The 20,188-nt window shown below is 41.3% G+C and overlaps 1 protein-coding gene across 1 annotated transcript; it reads right to left on the bottom strand.

Annotated features, from left to right (window-relative positions):
• Positions 1 to 145: 145 nt before the first annotated feature.
• Positions 146 to 19,291, bottom strand: usp33 (ubiquitin specific peptidase 33). The gene is made up of 24 exons (XM_041055574.1): positions 19,150 to 19,291; positions 14,732 to 14,830; positions 14,492 to 14,545; positions 14,307 to 14,369; positions 12,110 to 12,259; positions 11,640 to 11,748; positions 9,889 to 9,958; positions 8,338 to 8,451; positions 8,090 to 8,168; positions 6,309 to 6,753; positions 6,047 to 6,187; positions 5,785 to 5,900; positions 5,264 to 5,436; positions 5,094 to 5,164; positions 4,975 to 5,008; positions 4,804 to 4,849; positions 4,523 to 4,703; positions 4,234 to 4,360; positions 3,886 to 4,055; positions 3,113 to 3,194; positions 2,850 to 2,958; positions 2,211 to 2,313; positions 1,476 to 1,544; positions 146 to 1,364 (listed from the first exon to the last, which is right to left on the bottom strand). The coding sequence occupies exons 2-24, from the start codon at positions 14,813 to 14,815 to the stop codon at positions 1,207 to 1,209; spliced, it is 2,748 nt and encodes a 915-aa protein (XP_040911508.1). The 5' UTR covers positions 14,816 to 14,830; positions 19,150 to 19,291; the 3' UTR covers positions 146 to 1,206.
• Between the last annotated feature and the right edge of the window lie 897 nt (positions 19,292 to 20,188).

Here is a 20,188-nt window from a genome sequence, read left to right as displayed (position 1 = left end):
CTGTTTATTGACACTTTTTATGACGGACAAGACAGACAATAATTGACTTTTCTTGTCCAATTTACCCCTCGCTTCGCACTCAGCAGACACTCTACCTTGCCGAAATCAGCAGAGGGTGACAAAATTAGTGTGACCACAATGTTCAGCATGTTTTCATCAAGTTTTAATAGTGTCAGCCAGCAAAAATCAGGATCTTACTCAAGTGACATCCATATTCTAAAACTTACAGTACAGCATTCTGTTTTCCCCCTATCAGCCAACACATTAAGCAACACCATGCCCATACACAAAAATAATGCCTTTTAATTAATTAGATTGCTGATGATGCTGATTACATATGGCAATATGCTTTCTGTAGCTGTACAGTTTAGTGACGACAGATCCAGATTATGAGTTGCGTGCACATTTTATGAGCAGCTTTGCATTTACATGCAGTTACATGTGATGTTAAACTGGGACTGAGTGTTAAAGCATGCATTCTTGACAGACACTGCCTGCCACTTATTTTCTACAAAAAAAAAATCTATGAACATCATATTAAATCACTCCCTTCTGTGATAAATAACCAAGTGCTGAATCTTGACCAACATACTGTCACTACCAGTACTGGTACATTCAAATACAAACCAGACATTTGCATGAGCATGCCAATTTGTACGTATAAGGAACAGTGCAAAACACAAAATTCATTCCTGAGACTAGTCAGTAATTAGTCCCTTCATAACCTGATTTTGATCACTTTAAGTGTCACATTTTGCTTTCCTTACCATTTATTGGACAATATTCTATTACAACAGGAAAAATGTGTGATATATCTACAGCAAGATGTATTGTGATTCATCAATATCAGCAACACAAGACACATGAACAAACAATATGTGCTCATTTGGTCAAGAAAAAATAAAAGAAATATGGCATTCAGTGAAATTTTTAGCTGCACATACCTTAAATGCTTGGTTCTGAAAACAACCTGACACATGAGTACTACAGTGCTAAAATAGAAACTGAAGAGCTCTTTATACAGATTTGTACAAAATGACAAACCTTTTCAGACATGTTAATTCCCTCTGTCAACTGTCAAAGGCTGTCATGTAGCTGTAAAGATGAGGTCCTTTGCTTGAATGCTTTTGAAATAAAAGTCAAGTGCAAAATAAAAAGGCCTTTCATTTCTTAAATGTTTATCATTTTTTGCTGCCGAATGCTTGTTTATACAGAGCGTGTCTCCACCTCGATCTTCTCCTCTGACTGTGATGATTCCGCTTCCTGGTGGCTGACGCTTGGCCGCACCGTCACCAGTGGACCGCCACCGTAGATAGAGTGGAGGAAGTTCCACGTCTCTTCAGAGATCTGCCCCGAGTCAGCTCCTGCGGGATCAGTGCAAGCACACACACTTACATATCACACATTTCACGCTTTTCTACAGAGTAAAAGCAGAGAAATAATAAAACAATATGATAATGATAATAACACAGTACCTTGCTTGAGTGTTAAATGGCCGTTCTTGTTTACTGTTATCTTGGAATTATCAATTGGTCCCGGCAGATCTTAAAGATGAAGAAAGACAATTAGTTGTCCTAATTATACACAGCAGTAACATGCAACCCTATTTTTAAAGCTATATTCTCAGTCCTAAATGTTTGAAAGAGCAAGGATGTTAAAATGTCAAATGTTTTTGTCACATTATGAAAAGCAATTTCTGCACCCTACTTGCTACAGAGAGAAAACAAATATTAGAGGAGCACAAGTCAGAGGAAAACAGACGTTTGCAGACGTGCCAGATGTAAGCTGTTATAAATAGATATGACAATACAAAGCCAGGGAAGAAAAAAAATGAGAACAAGCGGAATAAAAATGAAATATAGTTTGACGCTTCATTTTGCTGTAGAAGGAGGGAAACTTGACTCGGGGGACTAAAGCAAACTCTTTGAAGATAAATCAAGAGAAGAAAAGGGGACTTCACAGTTTCTTTTGAACAAGAGCAGCTTTTGGTAACAAGAGGATGTCCCATTTATTTGCCATATTCTCCTGTCCGTAAAAATGTATAGAGAAATTTACATCAAACAAAATCACAGCAGCTTTTAAACGATAAATCACAACCACTCACCAGATATCAAATATCAGACACAAGTGTCAAGTGGGACAGAGTTGGCTTTTTACTAAGACATTTAAACCAGACTGGGGGTGGAAAGGCAAGACTTCTGTACAATTACCATTGTCTTTTCCTTTGACAAAGCCCTCCCACTCACGAAACCACTGCATGCTGATGCAGTATATGACCACTGGAGACTCCTCCTCCTGGAACGCCTTGTTCAGCTACAGAGAGGGAGCAAAGGGAGGAGAGGGAGAGAGGAAATGGGGGAGGAGCGAGCGGTAGAGACAAGAGGGAGGAGAAAGGATGCAAGGGGATGGGGAGGAGAACCGGGAGGGGTGGTGGGCAAAAAAAAAATTAAGTGAGGATGAAAGGATTGAGAGGAGATGGAAAACCTAATCAATTCTCTCTGGTAGTTATTCCAATTTGAAGACAGTCTTAACACCACACTGCACCAATTTCATCTTTCTTGGAAATGACACAATCCCTGCTCTTCTTGTAAGCTGAAGCTAATAACAGGTGCAACTGTTCCAATGCATTAATGATAAGGCTTTCATCAGACTCACACCCCTCATCTCCTGCTGGGTGAAAAGCACCAACACATGCAGCTTATCTACACACACCCATGAGAACTGGCTGCACACAAGCTCACTGACACACAATGCATTATCACTCACGCCAGTTTCTACTGTATCTGGCTAAAGCTGGTCTTCCTTGCTGCCCGTGGTTTTGCTGATGAACATATGGTTTAAAGGCTTACCCGTACAAACATGTCCAGCTCTGACTTGCGCCGTTTCTCCAGTTTTTCTATCTCAATCTGGCACGTGTGGCAAACATACAGGTGGTTGACAGCTGGTCCCCCTCCGTACCTGCAGGGAGCAGTCCACATTAACTCACTTCAGATGAAATTTACACTACAAAGGAAATGATCGCACACTTGTGAGAACAATGAATAGTGGGAGATCTGAAAATGTTTAAAGCCTCCAGTCAATCTCGCAGCTGGCCTGTCTGTACTTTCTGTACCTGCTGTAAAGGTGATCCCACACGTTCTGCGGCAGCATTATCACCAGGTCATCAATGAAAGCTGCTTTGTTGGGCGGCACACCTGATGAAACATATTGAAACCTCCATCAGACATCAGACAATCTCATAGAATACAAATTGGTTAGATCACTGTTGGTATAATATGTCAAACACAAAATTCAAATTGTGTAACCTCTCCATTCAAATGTCCATTAAAATCTTAAATCTTAAAATCTGGTTTCCACAGGATTACAAGTAAGACTTTGCCTCATTTACTTATGCATCTGACTATCCAGCTGTTGTGTGCTGGCAGCTGCAAAGAAGGAGGAAACAACCTGTAGGTGCTTGTTTACACTACGAACACATTATTTACAGACTAACAGTTTTATCATAAATTTACATTTTTTTCCTACTTAATCTGCAGTTCCATAAATTCCAGCATGAATAGAGGACTGAAAAGAAAATAGCATGATTGGCACAAACCCTGTAAAAATCCTTGCCTCTTTGCTAGTAAAAGGAGAAAGAAGGATCATCTACACAAAGAGAAGTGAAACCCCCTTTTGAAGTGTACTATGTTGTGAAGGGAATACTCTGCAGTCTTTTTTGAACGCAAAAATCCCCGGGCCAAGATTAAAGCAAAAGCTGTGTTAAGAGAGGGGAGAGCACAATTTTCCACTAACCGTTTGGACACAGGGCAAGGAAAAGGATTTCTTCTCTGAGACACACTGACCTCTAGGTGGTTTTAGTAAGAAAATGCTTGTGCTCATATGTACCTCCATGCAAACACAGGAAGTCATCATTGGAAATGGGCCCTGGCTCAGCAAAAGTCTTGAACTTGTTAAGCCACTGGCGGGAGATGTAGAACTGCAGAAGGCTGGGCTCCATCATGTTGAACAAACCTGACACCCTCCTACGTTCTTTCACTGCATCCTCGTTGCTCTTTCTGTGACAGGAACAGACCACAGATTAATCACTGCTGCAACTGAGTAATCAGAAGTAACATGGAAGTCAAGAATATCAAAGCAGCATAGTGAATCTTAAAATGTTACAAGGATGACTATGTTCTTGTTTACAATCATCTTGCTTAAGTGCAACTATTCAAGCGCAGAGCGATGGCTTACTTATAGAAGAGCACGTAAGCTTCAGCATTCTGGACGCAGGATTCAGACACCTCAGTCACACTTTGGTCATCAAATTCATACCACAGATTGTTCGCATCATTCCTGCAGTAGGCTATGTAGTGGCCACCTGGGATCAGACAGGGGAATGCATTAGAGCAGCATTCATAAACCTAACAAGTACATGTGAAATTTTTGCTACAGGCTAATGAATGCAGGGCTCTCTCTTGTGCCAACTGATGGCAGATGCACCAGGCCAACGAACGAAAGGGGAGTGACTGTGCCCACTCACTGCTGGCAGTGCCGTGGTGACAGATGACTGACAGCAGGTCATAGTTGGTGGTCTGGGCGGAGCTGTCTTTGGCCAGAAAAGGCTGCAGGTCCAGGCCCTCGAGCGGGAAGGAGACATGGGTGCTTATCTTGGTGGAGAACATCAGTTCGTGTCTGAAGCGCTTCAAGTGGATACACAGGATCTGGAGCAAAGGAACACACAGATCTTTTATTTTAGAAACCTGCTGTGTGAAACAACGGGGGAATAAGATTTTCAAGAGGTTTCTAGAATTGTCTGCATACCTCTGGCAAACTTTGCATTTTACAAAATTTGACTCCGTTTCGTAATCTAAAAGAAAAAAAGACGAAGAAAAAGGGAAATCAGTACAGTTCCATTTTTTTTCTGTTTTTATTCATGTGAAAGCAGTAGTCCAGTTCAGTGTCAAGCAAAGGCACCAAAAATCTGGTACTCACTTCTTGCACTTTTCACAGCTGTACATGTTGTCTCCTGGAAAACAACAAACACAGTTATTGAGACATCAATCTTGTGTTGTGTTTGTGCTAGTAGAACAGATTTACTCCCACTTGCTTACCCTTTAGTTCATCTCTGGCAAAGAAAGCTGCAAGACAATCCTGCAGCGTAACCACTGGACCCCAGAACCAACTAAATATAGAAACAGACACAAGAGTACAGTTTGAACAAAAAAAAAGCAAAGCAAAGAGCTTCTAATACATGAATATAGAGCTGATATTATACACGCACCTCTTGATGTACTCCATGACAAAAGCAATCCAGCCCTGTGGTGCATAAGCTTCCCCACAGGAGCCTGCTTTTACCATGGAGGTCTGGTGGGTGGAGGAGTGGAGCTTGGCCAGGTCTTCCTTCCCCGGGATGGGCAAGGAGATGTCCTGGAAGTTCTCCAGGGTGACAGACACCTGCCAGACATGGAACACACACACAGGAAAGATTAATCTTAGGACAGCTAAGGGTAAATGGCCACATTTCAAAAAGGTCTTAATGCTGTTTAACAATCTGTCACTATGTTGAGGAATATTATCGTCATTACAGCGCAAATATCACAAAATGTGACACAAAAGAGGGTCAACAAATACATCAACAGTGCATAGGAATATCAGCACTGTGCAACAAAACTGACTTTTCATAATATTCCTTTTTTTTGGGAGCTTGAAATGATTTAGAGCCGTATTTCTCCTCTCTTGTGCTCCTCTACTACTGTTCCTCTCACCCTCTCAGCAGTCCTGTTGTCTTTATAGAGAACTAACCCGATCACAGGTGAGGCACTGAACTGAGCTGACAATGGTCCCATCAAACACATCTGAGATGACACTGCGGTATTTCTTCTGACGCTTGTTCTTTGGTGGAGAGAATGTGGTCACTGCTGTGGGAAGGCAAAGAGAGAAACATGAGAGGAGTACTTCACAGTATCTCTGCAAAGACACATAAAGGATATAACCAGCCTGGAAAAACACAGACTTCTTTAAGCTTTCAATCTGGGCATGACTGCCTCTGATCATCCAGAAGTACCTTTCTTGTGTGCAGGGTTTAGGCTGGGCCAGCCAGAGGCAGCTTTGGGTGGGCTGCTGGACATTTTTGGAATGTGTCCCTCCATCGGGACTGGACTCTGTGGTCTTGTGGTATTGGACATTTGGATGTCTGGGAAGGAATCTAGAGGGCAGCAGGCCAAATATTAGCAACTTTCAAAACCTTAAATTTGATGCTAAATATAAACAAGCCAGTTACACAATCAAGGATAATGTGAGCCAGCGCGCCTCTTCGTTATAATTACCTGATGTTCTACTCTGAACCTTGATGGCTCCCTGGCTGCTGATTATGGGTGTGGTCTCCGTGGTGGTGTCAACATCTTTGTCCATGTCCCCTCCAGAGTTTCCACCCATCACACCGTGAACTCCAGCACGATAAAGGTCATTAATCATGTTCTTCTCCTTCTGCCACTCCCTGTTGGCCTGTATCTCATCTTGCTCAGGAATCAGCATCTCGGCTTCGTTGGTGTCGTCCATGAGCACATTCCCACCCTGCACCTCATTATCGGCCCGCTCGCTGCTGCCGCACGACTCACACGACTGGAAGTCATTGTCTGACTGGCTGTGGTTGTCCTCCTCAGGGCTGTCGTCCACCGTGATGCCGTTGGACTGGTCATAAGGCTCGGGCAGCGGCTCCTTCAGCTCCTCGTGAAGTTGATCCATTAAGCAGCGCAGAAACTCCTGGGAGTCCTGGAGATCGATGAAGATTCAATTTCATCTAAATGTTAGTCGAGGCGGCACATTAGTTCCAACCAGTAAAAAATTTTAAAAGTTTTGTGCAGTTATTTTGGTCACAGCAGTCTGTGAAAAAATACCTGATTTCCTCCCCCTCAATAGAACATTAAAATATAACACAGCAATAATTCTTCCTAAATGGAGTTTGACAGACAGAGCAAAGCTTTCCCAAAGCTAATTTTTTTCCCAAATTACAACCACTTCACCTTGTTTATCCCAATTCTGCATCACAAAATCTGAAACCAAATGCTCATGAATATGTGTAATCAAAGTTAATGAACCTCAGACATCCAATCTCCCTCTCAAGCCAGACGAACTCTCCTCTCCCAGGACCAGGAATGTTAACTTCATTCATGGCAATGCTAATTCCAAGGCTGTGCAGCCCAGCATGGCGTGACAAATGAATATGCCTGAGCTAACTCCTCTGAATAAACACTGGCAAGCCAAGAGGAAACAAGCCCTTTAATCGTTTCACCATTCAGGCATATAAATCTCTAATTTACAGACAATGGACAAAGACAAGACGTGCTTCAGTAAAACGTCTTTTGAAATCCTTTATATGTATGACGCATGAATCTTTTCTCTCCAGCACCCCCTGGAATCAAATCAAGCAATTTTACCTTTAGGTTTAGTGTGAGCGCTTGTGTGCGAATGAAAGTCTGTAGCACTGAGTAATTGCAAGGCAGAGGATTCAGTTTATCTGGCTGAGTGATTTGAGCTGAAGCTAATGTAATTTCTGTAAAGGAATGAGCAGTGAGGGTTATGGAGTGGAAGAGAAAAAGGAGAGACTGTATAAGATCTGGGTCAACTTTACAGTCTGGACATCAGACCCATAATAACGACAGCTCCGCATAAATTCATACTCTGAATTCTCAAAAAAAAAAAGGAAAAAGAAAGAAAGTTTAGTGACAGGCACGTTTTTCTGTTTCATGCTAGGCCTTCTATATTAGAGTACAATCACAGCAAACAAAAGTCAATGCATTACCCACACATTCTTGAGCACAATGAGACACCCAAACATCACCACAGACATGAGAACATCCCACAAACTGTACAGGACCATCAATTCAAAACTCACTTCATTTTTTACATTCATATTTCCTCATCTGCAAAAGTCCACCTGCTTGAATCATAACAAATGATTGCTTTTCAAAATATCGGGGCAAAGCAAAGTCATAAACAGCAGTTAATGTTTCCAACTGTCTAAAGTGTGTTCAGGTTTTCTTTATATAACAAATATGAATACATGTCCTGAAGTTGCAGATTTAATTCACCATCTGGAATGACTTACCTGCTGAGAATATCCTCTGAACATGGGGTTTATGGCTTTGATCCCCTGGAACAAGTTGGTTGGGACCACGTAGGAGGGTCTGCAATGTGAGAAAACTTCTATAAAAATTTCTATAAAAATATGACCTTGATCATGCTCTAAACACCCCATTTAGCTGCCCACTGAATTCTTTACTAAGCTGTGGCTTGTGGGAAAACATATATCTTATTTTGTGTCAAACAACAACCAAAAAAAAAAAGAACGCCTACCTGTTCTTGTGCCACAGGTCTGAAACTAGTTTCTGGTAGCTTTTGCAGAGAGCAGGCTTCTTGTCCGTCCTCACCAGGCCACCACATTCAAGAAAGAACTGTGTCAAGGGCGGGCTGCGGTGGAGAGAGGGATAAATATATCACATGTGGGGACTAAACAAGCTTTTACTGAATACATGTATTTAACAGAGGGGTTATCTTTTGATTACTGTTACCAATAAGCTTGCAATGAGGCAGCACATTCTCAAAAACCTGCCCATAATCTGCAGTAAATCCAAGAGAGCTAGATATAATTTAGTGAAGTACAAGACTGTGTTAAATTATTATGATCTGATATTTGTTTGTAAATGTCTGTTTTCGATACCTTCAAATGTACTAATCATTTTAGGTTCAGCAGGTTTCTGCTATTACATCCACAGAATTGACACAAAGCAGTAAAATACTGAAAAGGAATCCAAAGAGTTCAGCATTTCTACATAATGCTGTCTACTGCCTGTGATTCTGATTCATTTTATTTCATTAAATAAACATTTCACTTGTAGAGTAATATCACAAATTCCCAGAGGTACTGGCTCATTCAAGAAAACCCCGCATGTAGCTGACCGTTGAAGGACATTGGAAATAGCTTAACAGAAAAACAGATTTTATTTGATGGATACAGAGTGGACAGAAATCTGCAGGAAAGAGACAGACCACAGGATGAACAAGACATGGGGCAATCCCCTCCCCTGGCAAGAGAAAAGTCCTTCGAACTGAATAATGACCCGACAGAAAGTGAAAGAAGCAGCTCACACAAACAGACATCAAAGGAAAGTTTCAGAAAAGGTCCCTCCTTCTGCAGCTGCATGACTCAGTTCCTCCTATTTCTGGAATGTGATTTAGATTGCAAATTTTGACACACATCTTCCTCCATTTTGACTTGTACCCAGACTAAGCAGCATCAGTTTAATGTGAAAATTTACCAGCCCCTGGGTAGAAAAAGTACAAGGTAAAAAGGAAGCAATAACACAGCCTCAGGCTCTGGTGCAGTCCTCCTAATTTAAGTGACCACACCAACAATCCAATCATAAAGAATGAATCAGAAGGATTGGAAACTCAATAAACAATGAAAAATAAAGCAGACTGAGAGAGAAAGTAAAGGGAGACACATAAAAAGACATGGTGGGAAAGGAAAAAGAAAAGAGGAGGAGAAGGGGCAGACGGGATAGGGATAGAGTTGGTGTTCATTTGTAACAGAAGACCCTACAGGGATCTACAAAAGGCCATTTCTGCCATCTCAAATGGTGCAGTGCAGCAGTTTTCACTCAGCCGTCACTCTCACAAATGAACACAGCCATGGACATTTCTCACAGTCAACAAGAAGCAGACAAGAAGGGAACAAAACAGCAAATGTCTACTGAAAAGAAGCGTACTGAAAGTGTGAGGAATGAGTGGAAAGTAACACGAAGAAAAAAAACACAGAGCACGAGCGCAGAGTCAGAGAAAAGTGATGTGGGGCAGACATGTAGACAGGTGGGACCGAAGGCAGGTAAACAGAGGGCAACGTCTCACCAGTTGGACAGGGCCTGGAGGGCAGCGTTCATGTAGCAGGTGTTGCCTATGTTCTTCAGCCCCGTCAGGCCTGAGGGCGACAGAACACACCGGGGAAATTAAAACAAGCCGCCCATCAAAGGCTTGTAAATTTTGATGGCAGCCTTTACACTGTGAAGAAGACCTATTTCATTTCTAAATTAATATTTTACAGTGGGAGCAGACAAAGTGGCTACCTGGTGTATTTTAAATCGGCTAATATGGCCGAAGGACTCAAAAATAATTTTCTCGAATAAAGCAGAGATAACTCATTCATCATCTTTTATAGGGGCTGTCAAAGTCTGACACTGTGGGGCCCCCAGACAAAACCTAGACAGCTGCTCCACCCACCCACCCTACAAAACAGCATATTTATTCATGGTAGACATCAGGGATAATGTCATAAGGCTTGTTTCACAATCACTGCTGCAGCTCCAACTGTCCACCGTGTTGATAAGAGAGCCAAGTCAGCCAACCTACAATGACTAGATTCCCACTAAAACACAGCATACACCTGTCCCTTTCACCTGACACAGAATCTTTGCCTCCTGTCTCAACCTCACTCACCTAAGAAGGTGTACCTCTCAGTCTGAAAACCTCTGACTGTATGACCAGCCTATTCTGCAGACGTTTCTCTGATAAAGCCTAGTTACTCCGCCTCCTGATCATATGATCTGTATTTGTGACAAAAATAACCAAAGCGTGCAGTGACTGCTGCAAAGCGTGAGCTACGCCACATGAGGTTTAACATAACATATGCTATTTGCTGGAGCCTGTGTGTGTTTCACTGAGTGAAAATATTATTTGCATAGGGGGCTCCAGTGGGACTGAAGAACTCAGCGCAGAGGTGTGAGCGGCCTGTCGTCCTGCTTTAGGGGCCATGTGTGGCTTTCTACTGACCATACTTTTGTGGTGTGTCTAGCAGCATTGGTTCTATTCAGCAGTTACCAGCAGCTCCATGTGATAAAACGGTTTCAGTAATAGTTGTTTATCTTTCCGGTGATGTTTCCGGATGTTGACCATGGTCTTTGTGCCGTGTTCAAGCACAACGTATAACGGAAGACTCGAGCTGGTGCTGGTACTCTGAAGTCTGCTTGGTGTGTCAGGGTCTTTAAAACCGCTCGTTTTAATGCAACCATTTACTGCTCTTATTAATTCCAATCACAACGTTCTCTTTGAACAAGACAAACTGCTGATTACTGAGCTCCCGTGTTTGAGGTGTCATTTTTTAATTTTGTCATTTGGATTTTTTTGGATTAAGAGGTGATAACATTTAATTACATTTTAGTCGCTTCACTAGCTTCAAAAGTACACAATTTTAATTAATACGGGAAAGAAAAATGTCTACTGCAGCAGCACTGTAACTGTAGGTTTGAAAAGTGTTTAACTGTTTAATTTATAATATTTAGACATTTATTTCCCAAAACATTGGTTGACCTTGTAGCTGTGGGAACAACATGGACTGTGCTTGACACTACATTTCTGTGTCTGCCACTAACAGTGTCTCTAGAGATAGGTGCTCATTTTTGTTTGACTCTGGAGTGGATAATATAGACGCTGATCGAGTTGTCAGATTTTTTTTTATATAATGATCAAAACATTGTAATATTACGAACATTTTAGCTTGAAATGTGACGATGTTTCTATTGGCTTTTATAACTCCCTGAAATCAACTCAATTATTTGTGTCGTTCATGTTATGATGAGATAAACACTTAATCTGTGCAAGCTGACCTCTGGCTCGCAGGTCATCCTCTTCTTCTGTCTCCATGTCCAGGTCCTCACAGCCTCCATTAGGGGGCACTCTCAGAGAGGTTGGGCTCCCAGGGGCCCTGCTGGCATCCTGAGGCAACAACACAGAACACACCAACCTTATCATAAAAAGTCTTATCTAGTAAATGAATAACCATAAAATTTGAAAAAGAGTGGTGGAATTTATCAATCGGTATGTCGAGAGACTACATGGTTATGTAACAAAGTGATAATGTAGTAAGCGTGCAATGTAAACCTATAATACACAGTGGCAAATAGAAAACATTCATAATGTATTTCCTTTCTTTTCAACTCCATAACTTTTTTTCATTTTCCTGTTTCTCATCAAACCTGCTTTATGACTCAGCAAATAAATAAATTGTGGCTGTAAGCTGGAAGTATAATCATGTGTCATAAAACATGATGACAAACAGAGGAGAGCCTGCTCTTACCTGACCAGCACTCTGTGGAGAGGGGAGGGGTTTGCTGTTGGCGTGGGGGGAGTGAGGACCTAGTTTACGCTCCAGGAAAACCTCCTTGCCGCAGGCGTAGCACCACACGCGAAGCGTGGTCAGGTTCACCGTCAGGTTGTGCCGTGTCTCCTGAACACAAAGTTGTCAAAGAAAAAACATTTTGTGAAAAGACTGTATAACAAAGTGAAACAAGAAGACAGTGTTAATATTTATCCAAGAACAGCTGACAGAGCATGTCTGCGTTTTGTTATCAACAAGACGCTTTGTAATCTTCAGCACCATGTAACAATCAGTGTCTCATCAGCAGATCCACATGTTGCTTTTGCTCTTATATAACAAATATAGGTGTGTCTGCTGATGGCTAGGAGTGCCTAAGTCCGTGGTGTACAAACCAGACTTTTATGGAAAATTATGGTGCAGCATTACATTTACAGATTTTGGACACATCACAAAAAGTTTAACCACATTCAGACATTAGCTCAAAGCGAGATGTGTCAAGTTACATGTGGAGGTAGAGGCAGAGTGGGGGCTGCAGCAGGGCAGGCTTTTGCTGCTGTGGACAAATGGCCGAGTTCTGCTGACCCACTGCCGCTCTGACAAACACCAGCAGCCTGGCAGGTCGACAGGAGACTGAACGTGAGCAGCTGCCGACCAGCAGACTCTGCATTATTCATCAGGGCTGCATAAGCCTTCACACAGCAGGGCAGGGCAGAGTGGGGCAGGGCTGGCAGAGGGAACACATCAGACTGAGCACGGCCATGAGACTTTCATCATTTATGAAGGGAAGTATAACAGGTAGGGCATTAATAACAAGCTGGGTTTATAGGGCTTAGGGGATGTTTTACCAGCCCACATAATGTTTTATATTACAATGAAATGTTTGTCACTTTCATAGTGATACTTTGATCTGATGAAATGGTCAACATCGTACCTTAAACAATCCACACTTATATCCACAAATACAAATCCTTAATACTGCTTGTGCAGACACTCAAACATGAAAAGGAAATAATGTTGTAAAACCCGTCTGACCATGGCAGCAGCTCACATCATGCTCACAATTATTTTCGGTGAACATAAACACTGTAAACATATTTATGTTGCTGCGGTTTAACGTCTAAATTCAGCATCTGCATCAGTGTGTGATCTTCTTATAAAGAAGCAGGTTGGATCTGGTTTTGTCTGCAAAATAAAAACACACCACTGTCAAGTGCATCTGATCCAACACCAGTCTTTCCCATTGCATAGTCAAAAGAATAAAATGTTTCCCTCCCTCAGTGCCTCCAGAGCACTAATTAAGCATGGCCTTCTTTCTTACAAGATTTAAAAATGGCTGCCGCTGGAAAAACACAAAAGGCGAGCTGCACAGACAGATGTTCCAGATAAGGCTGGTGATATCATTTCAAATCCATCTGCTAATATTAAATTTCTTTACCAGCCTGCTCTGTATCCAATATCTGTCTGTTATCTGGGTGGAGAGCTCCACTTCGGAAAAGCTCTGCACTTTAACGGGCCCCTTTTCTCGACAATGCTTTGAGCAGCTTTGCAGATACTAATAAGAAGAGCAAATTACATGTTTGCTTTTAAACTCCTCCTTCTCTCCTTCTAACCCCACTTGGCCCTGGCGTGCCGGAGGAAAAGCCTTAGTCAACACTGAGGACACTAGCGGCTGAGTAAAGGCTCAGAGCAGGCAGATACTGTAACCATGGAACTGACAGTACTAGTGAATCTCCCCCACGTCCCAGAGGAATGGCAATTAATAATGGATGATCCACTGCTGAAACTGCACTGAATGTGGAGATGTAGGCAGAAGGAGTTGGCTTGATGGTTTTTAACAATGCATGTACTTCAAAAGCTAAAAGATACACGTGCAGGCTGTTTGATCACAGAGAAATATGTTAAAAATAAAGCAGGGCTGCAGGCAGTTTTATTTCAAGTCATGGTTCCTGGGGACTATGAGGTGGTATTCCTGTCCTGGACTGCCATCTGTGCCTCCTCTGCTTCTCTTCTGACACCTTCCCTCCTCTTTGGGTTATATCTTTGTTTTTGGTTTGTTCAGCTCAACATCACAGTCAAGACTTCCTCCCTTTCAGTTCCATCCCTTACTCTCGCTTTACTGTGCGTTAATGATCATTTCCCAGCTGAAAGGCAGTTAGTAACGTCTGAGATCTCTTACCTGCGAGTGGACGGTGCTGTGGTCAGTGTGAGATTCTCCACATCCTACATATGCACAGCCATTCTAGAGGAAAAACAAAGGATGCAGACACCAAATCACATATTTCTCGTGAGAAACAAAATGTGGAGGAAGTATTTCAAACTCTGAAACCATTTTTTTTTTTTTGCAGGCGAGCATTGTCTTACCTCCAAACACGCCCACAGATTTGGTCCTCCAACTTTACAGTCTTGGCACTGGCCCTAGAAAAATATGAAGAGTCACATGTTTTGAAATCAAAATCAGCAAGACTGCACCAAGGATCAAAAACAGACAGAAAAAAAATGTGTCAGCTCAGTGAAGTGATAAATGAGTTATAAAGAGATTATTAAAGGAGTGTTAAGTTATGAGTAGGGCAGTGGACAGGGTCAAGAGGGAGGGTCACTCACATGAGATTTCTGAATGAGTTCCTCCTTGGTGATTTCCCCCACACAATCCAGGTGGGGGCAGTCACAGCTGGACACCAGTGGCATCGCTCACCCACAGGTCTGAGTGAGAGACAAAGAGAGAGAGGGGAAGAAACAAAACGTTTAACAGGCGACTTGTTTTCTGTGTCAGGTCCCTTCTTGTTTTAAAAGAAAGTTAATCAACCCCACATCTGATACCTGATACAGTGATGGGAGACATATTGAAAGAACAGCACAGACGACAAGTAAAACAGACAGCCTGCTGTAACCCGAGTCACCACCACATGACATTTTTCCATGCATGCACGACTGACAAATTCTTCTTATTATCAGCCACTGACACACCAAACAGCACATCACGCCACTGCTGTCAACAACCCGTGAACCCAGCATTGTACAAATAGTTAGGTCATAAAGGATTTTAGTGTTGACAAAGTAGAAAAATGAGGCGACAGACTATTAGGTGTAGAACAAGTCAGAACAAATCTTGTGCAAACACAGCCCAAGTAATTAAAATCTGCTTATTGACGAAGCTCAAACAGTGAATCTAGAAATGTGTGTATCTTCATATGACTGATTTTATTCCATCTGACAGCAAGAAATAAAAGGATGGTGTACCCTGAGACAACCTTAGCAAATGTGCACACATACAGGTCATGTGCACGATCATTGCCACTGACAGCAGCATTCAAATGGATGACACTTCTGTTGGAGTCGGGGATAATGAGCGCCCTTACATGCCAGCTACTACCCCAATTGTGTCTTGTGCAAATAAACATCAAACCCTGGTTTCAGAAGCCTGGACACACCCTTATTCTGGTTTTGACAAATCAAAATATGCAAGCTTTGGTACCCCAATGGAAACTGTGAAACTGTGGCATGTAAATATCTTATCAGTGTCTAACCACTGTCTGCTAAGTGTGCAGGTGCATATTAAACTGAAGTTATGCAAACAAGATATTATGAAAATAAATGATGTACTAACAACACACACAATGAAATGAAAGCGAAAGTCAAACCAGTAACGCAGAGCATAATTTTTAAGGCCATCCTCTATGTCCATTACTGGTGGTCAAATGGAGACGTAATCCAGCAGAGCGGTAAATGCTGCAAGGTTCAGGAAGCCAGAAAAAAAAGTGTTGATCCTCGACTACTGTTACTCTGTCAGTAGAGATGAGCGGTGGCAATGCAAAGGAACTAAAGACACAAAAGTCAGGATACTTGTACTAATTAGCCAGGGCTAATTAGTACATTTATTCTCAGTAACCCATTTATTCTCAGAAAACAGTAGAGCAGAATTATCCTGTTTGGTCACAAAAGCCTGTCTCTGGGTAAGTATCACATACACAGGTATAATGCTATACACTTTTTTGCAAGTCAGTTATTGTAGTCATACAAAAAATATAACTATGTATCCTAACTTTTAATCCAGGTCTCTGTGGTGGTGGCCAAGAGCAATAAGCGCTTTCTCTACAGGGATGCTAAATTCATTGAGCTACGTTTCTACCTGTTGAAGGGAAACTTTTCCTTGCCACTGCCGCCAAGTCCTAGCTCATGAGCGAAGGTTAGGTCTCTGTAGATGATATTATAAAGAGTACAGTCTAGACCTGCTCTCTATGAAAAGTGCTCTGAGGTTTACCTCTGTTCTGATTTGGCGCTATATGAATAAAATGGACATGACTTAACTGGCTGTAATTATTTATTATTTAAGGGAAGCAAATAAAATTCTGATAATACGTTAAGTGTTATCACTAAGATGACCAGTTTACTGACAATATGTGTTTCTTAATACTAATTTAAGAAAAAAACTTTATAAGATTACTTAGATTACCTTGTATTCTGTATGAGTGATACATAAGTACAAATGTTATGTACTCCTGTTTCACGATTACTTTTCAGCATGTATGAAAAGAGGAACATGGGCAGCCACCCAACAAGACATAAACGCCCTATATTCTGGGATTACAGGAAACCACAGGTGCTTTCTGTAATCAGGCCTCTTCAGAAGGCTGCAGTCCCATCTCCTCAACAAAATGAACAAGGCTTACGCACTGCCTCAGATACCCTTTTGGTAAAGAAGGGGATTTGCTTGTGGAGTGACAGAGGACATAGGTTGGTTTGAAGAGCTGTTGCATCATAAAATAAACAGCTGTGTGAGCGTGAGCAGGAATCATTTCTCTCAAGAGACAAATTAAGCACAGTTTGGTCAATGACTTTAAGACACTTCCTCTCACAGGAGGAGTTACATCTTACAAAAAACAAAGCACACATTGACTCTACAGCCTTTAACAAATGATAGTATACCGACAGAGCATTAATCAACCGGCAGATTTATTACAAGAGTCGCTGCAACTGTTAATAATTCATTCTTTATCCATGCTATCTTAAATGTGCAATAACACTCATTGATCGTGACGACTATTTTTGTCTTTCTGAGCAACTGTCTCTGACTGAAAGGCTTCTTCAGACCTAAAACTTGTAATGTCAATGTGTCTGTCGCCCACGAAAAACTAGATCACTGAAAGTGTGACCACTTTGCCCATGGCAAGGACGCTAAGTGTGGTCCTTGTTAGAGTTTGCACATTGACATTCTGGCTTGCGATGGAGTGTTCAGGTGTCAGTGGCATGATGACAGCAGATCCCAGCTCATGACTCTCTACTGTACTGCACGTGACTCAGCATATTTAAACCACACCTACATGTTAAAAACCACTCGCCCTCATTGTCATAGCATACACTAACCTGCTTTAGACCACGGCTTTGGCTTGCCGACAAACATATAAGAGCAAATGTATGAGGGAGACGATCAAGACACCACCTGATTTTTTTATGTTTGTAGCTGATAATTTAATGACTCCAGTTTACGAATTTTCTGTGTTACTTGGTCTTAAATTACAATAAATTGAATATTTGGGGATTTTGACTGTTGGTCGAAACAAAACAAGAGGTTTAATGACATCATCATGTGCTTTAGCATATTATAATGGATATTTTTCAGTATCTTCTACTGTTTTAAAGACAAAACAATGAATTTAGAATATAACAGTTATAGCTGCTAGGTATAGCTCTAGCATGCAAAAGGCAGAGGAAGCATACGTACATCCTGTATCCTAACTACAGGTCAAGCGGGAGGTCAGTGAACACAGGAGGAAGAGAATCCTCAGTTCATGTTCAGTCTTGCACAAGTCAATATGACTGTTTCCTCACATACTCACTGCTATCTGTGAGTCTATTTAATAACCAAACTATCTTATCAGACTGGATTAATTTTACATAAACTAACCCAAAACAAACAGATAAGACTCAAGGTCAAATACAGTTCTATTTGTTTTACCCATCTACTATAATTGAACCTGAACCTTTTGAGACATCCGTTCAAAAGGTCAATAAACTCACTGTGCCTCAGTAAACAGTCATTATTGCAGCCAGTAGTATGCACCAGGAAAATCAAATTAGCCGGTGGTTTCACTGTCAAGCCCCTGGCAACTACAGAAAGCTGATGAAAGAAAGAATAACTGTCCTCACTGTTTCACCATGACAAATCATCCTCACCCTTTCACTGTCTTCTCAACCGTGATACTAATATTAACATTAACAACAATAATAATAATATTAATATTGATGATGATGATGATGATGATGCAGGAGACTTAAATCTGCACAAAGAGGTGGTACAGTCAGGGTGGGGCGTTGACCCAAAACAGGCAGTGCACATGAAACCGATGATGACTGCCAGGTTCCGTATTATCTTTAGCTAACCTAGAAGCTAAACCGTAGTAAATTCACACATCTTAACCAAAAAAAATGTTAAAAAAAAGTCAATCTAAGTGCTCTAGTAGCACAGTTTAGCAAGCAGCCCATTAGCCATTATGCTAAACTGGTAACGTTACCTTGCTGTTAATGTTAGCTACGTTTTATAAAAGTGACATTTTTAAATTAACGGCCAAATAATTTTTCACAGGTTTACAGCTGAGCTGTCAGTTTAGTCTGTGATAGATAAAGACGGGTTAGGGTTAGGTTACAGATGTGTGCGGTTTTGGCCTTGTCCACTGCTAAAACTGAGCTGTCAAAACCAGGCGAGGCACTGACAGCGTCACAGTCTGACTAGCAATATTTCACTGCTAGCATTAGCCTGTTGGCAAATAACTGGTCATCCAATTAATCTTTTGTTTTGAAAGCAAGCTAGAACACCGGTACCAGCGTACAAAGTCCACTGTGGATGGATTTAGCCACATAAGATAACGTCGGAGTTATATGGTTTACTATCGATAACCATCTCCCCAGTAACATGCTAGCTAATGTTAGCCAGCTAACGTTCCTGCATTACATGATCACCGTCGATCCCACGGTGACTGCACTGCTCGCTAGCATCAAAAATAAATGCTATCATCAGTTCTTACCTGCGAGATTGTAAGAAACAAACGCTTCTCCGGTGGATCCAATTGTACTCGGCGTCTAAGAGACAGCTTCAGTCCGTATTTAGAGACATCCCAAAGGGCAATCCTTCACATTAACGACAACCGTCCGTGTCGCTCAGCGTGGTTGCTAACGTTACAACTGTCTCCGCCTCTTTCCGGCAAAAAGTCATACAAACCCTTCCCATCCTATTGTAAACATTACATCTAATTTTTTAATGCTAGCCAATTTCCTTTATACCTATACAGAATTATTTCCGTTTATTATCACAATGAGCCCGTCAATTAGCTTTTGTTACAAATGTCGTCAGCGGCGGCAATGAAAGGCTAATTAAGTGACAAAACGTGCGTAGCAGAAGTGTATCATAGCAATGGGACTAATATGTAATAGCCTGAAGTACTCTTGTCGAAGAAATATGAAAAAAAAAAAATCTACTTTGACACTTTATTTGTGTATCACGTGGCTTTTACGTTTAAAAAAAACCCGGTTGGAATTTCTTAAAAGGACATTGATGCCTCCTTCCTTCTTGAAAAATCTAGAATCTGTAAATATGCAAATATTTTTAATTTCAATAAATAATAACAACTACACTTTCAGCATAAGAATTTGAAAACAGTCTTCCAGTGTGAAACTATGCACAGTGAAGGTCAAACATCCAAGACAAGAAACAACAACCAAACTACATTTCTGAGAGGAAGGGGCTTAAATTAAGGATGAGTGAGCTGGAAGTAAGTAAAAAGATGATCACCTGGTGGTGAGATTATCTATGAGTAGATGTAAAGTAAATCCATCACAAGCGCCATCTAGCGTGTTACGCGCATTACTGAAAGTTAAGAAATACTGTACCTCTACATAGATATCACAAAATGATAGTGGTGCAAAAATTATTATTGGTTAAAATAAGGCTTTATTGACTTTAGTGGAAATTTGCAAATCCAACAGTAAATAAAGAGATTAAAATAGCTCCATGCATCTTTTACAGCTGCAGCATTGAAGTACATATGAAATTACATGCATCAATAA

Source organism: Toxotes jaculatrix, chromosome 14 (genome assembly GCF_017976425.1).
Source record: "Toxotes jaculatrix isolate fToxJac2 chromosome 14, fToxJac2.pri, whole genome shotgun sequence".
In the NCBI taxonomy this organism is placed as follows: Eukaryota; Metazoa; Chordata; class Actinopteri; family Toxotidae; genus Toxotes; species Toxotes jaculatrix.
The sequence above is the reverse complement of the archived record's forward strand: the minus strand, read 5'-3'. Positions and strand labels throughout refer to the sequence as shown.

Coding starts and splice junctions, on each gene's coding strand:
- usp33 (XM_041055574.1), bottom strand. CDS start 14,815: ATGCCACTGGTGTCCAGCTGTGACTGCCCCCACCTGGATTGTGTGGGG. Junction 4,850..4,974: donor AGCTGTGAAAAGTGCAAGAA/GTGAGTACCAGA, acceptor TTTTTCTTTTAG/ATTACGAAACGGAGTCAAAT. Junction 4,056..4,233: donor GCTTACGTGCTCTTCTATAA/GTAAGCCATCGC, acceptor TTCCTGTCACAG/AAAGAGCAACGAGGATGCAG.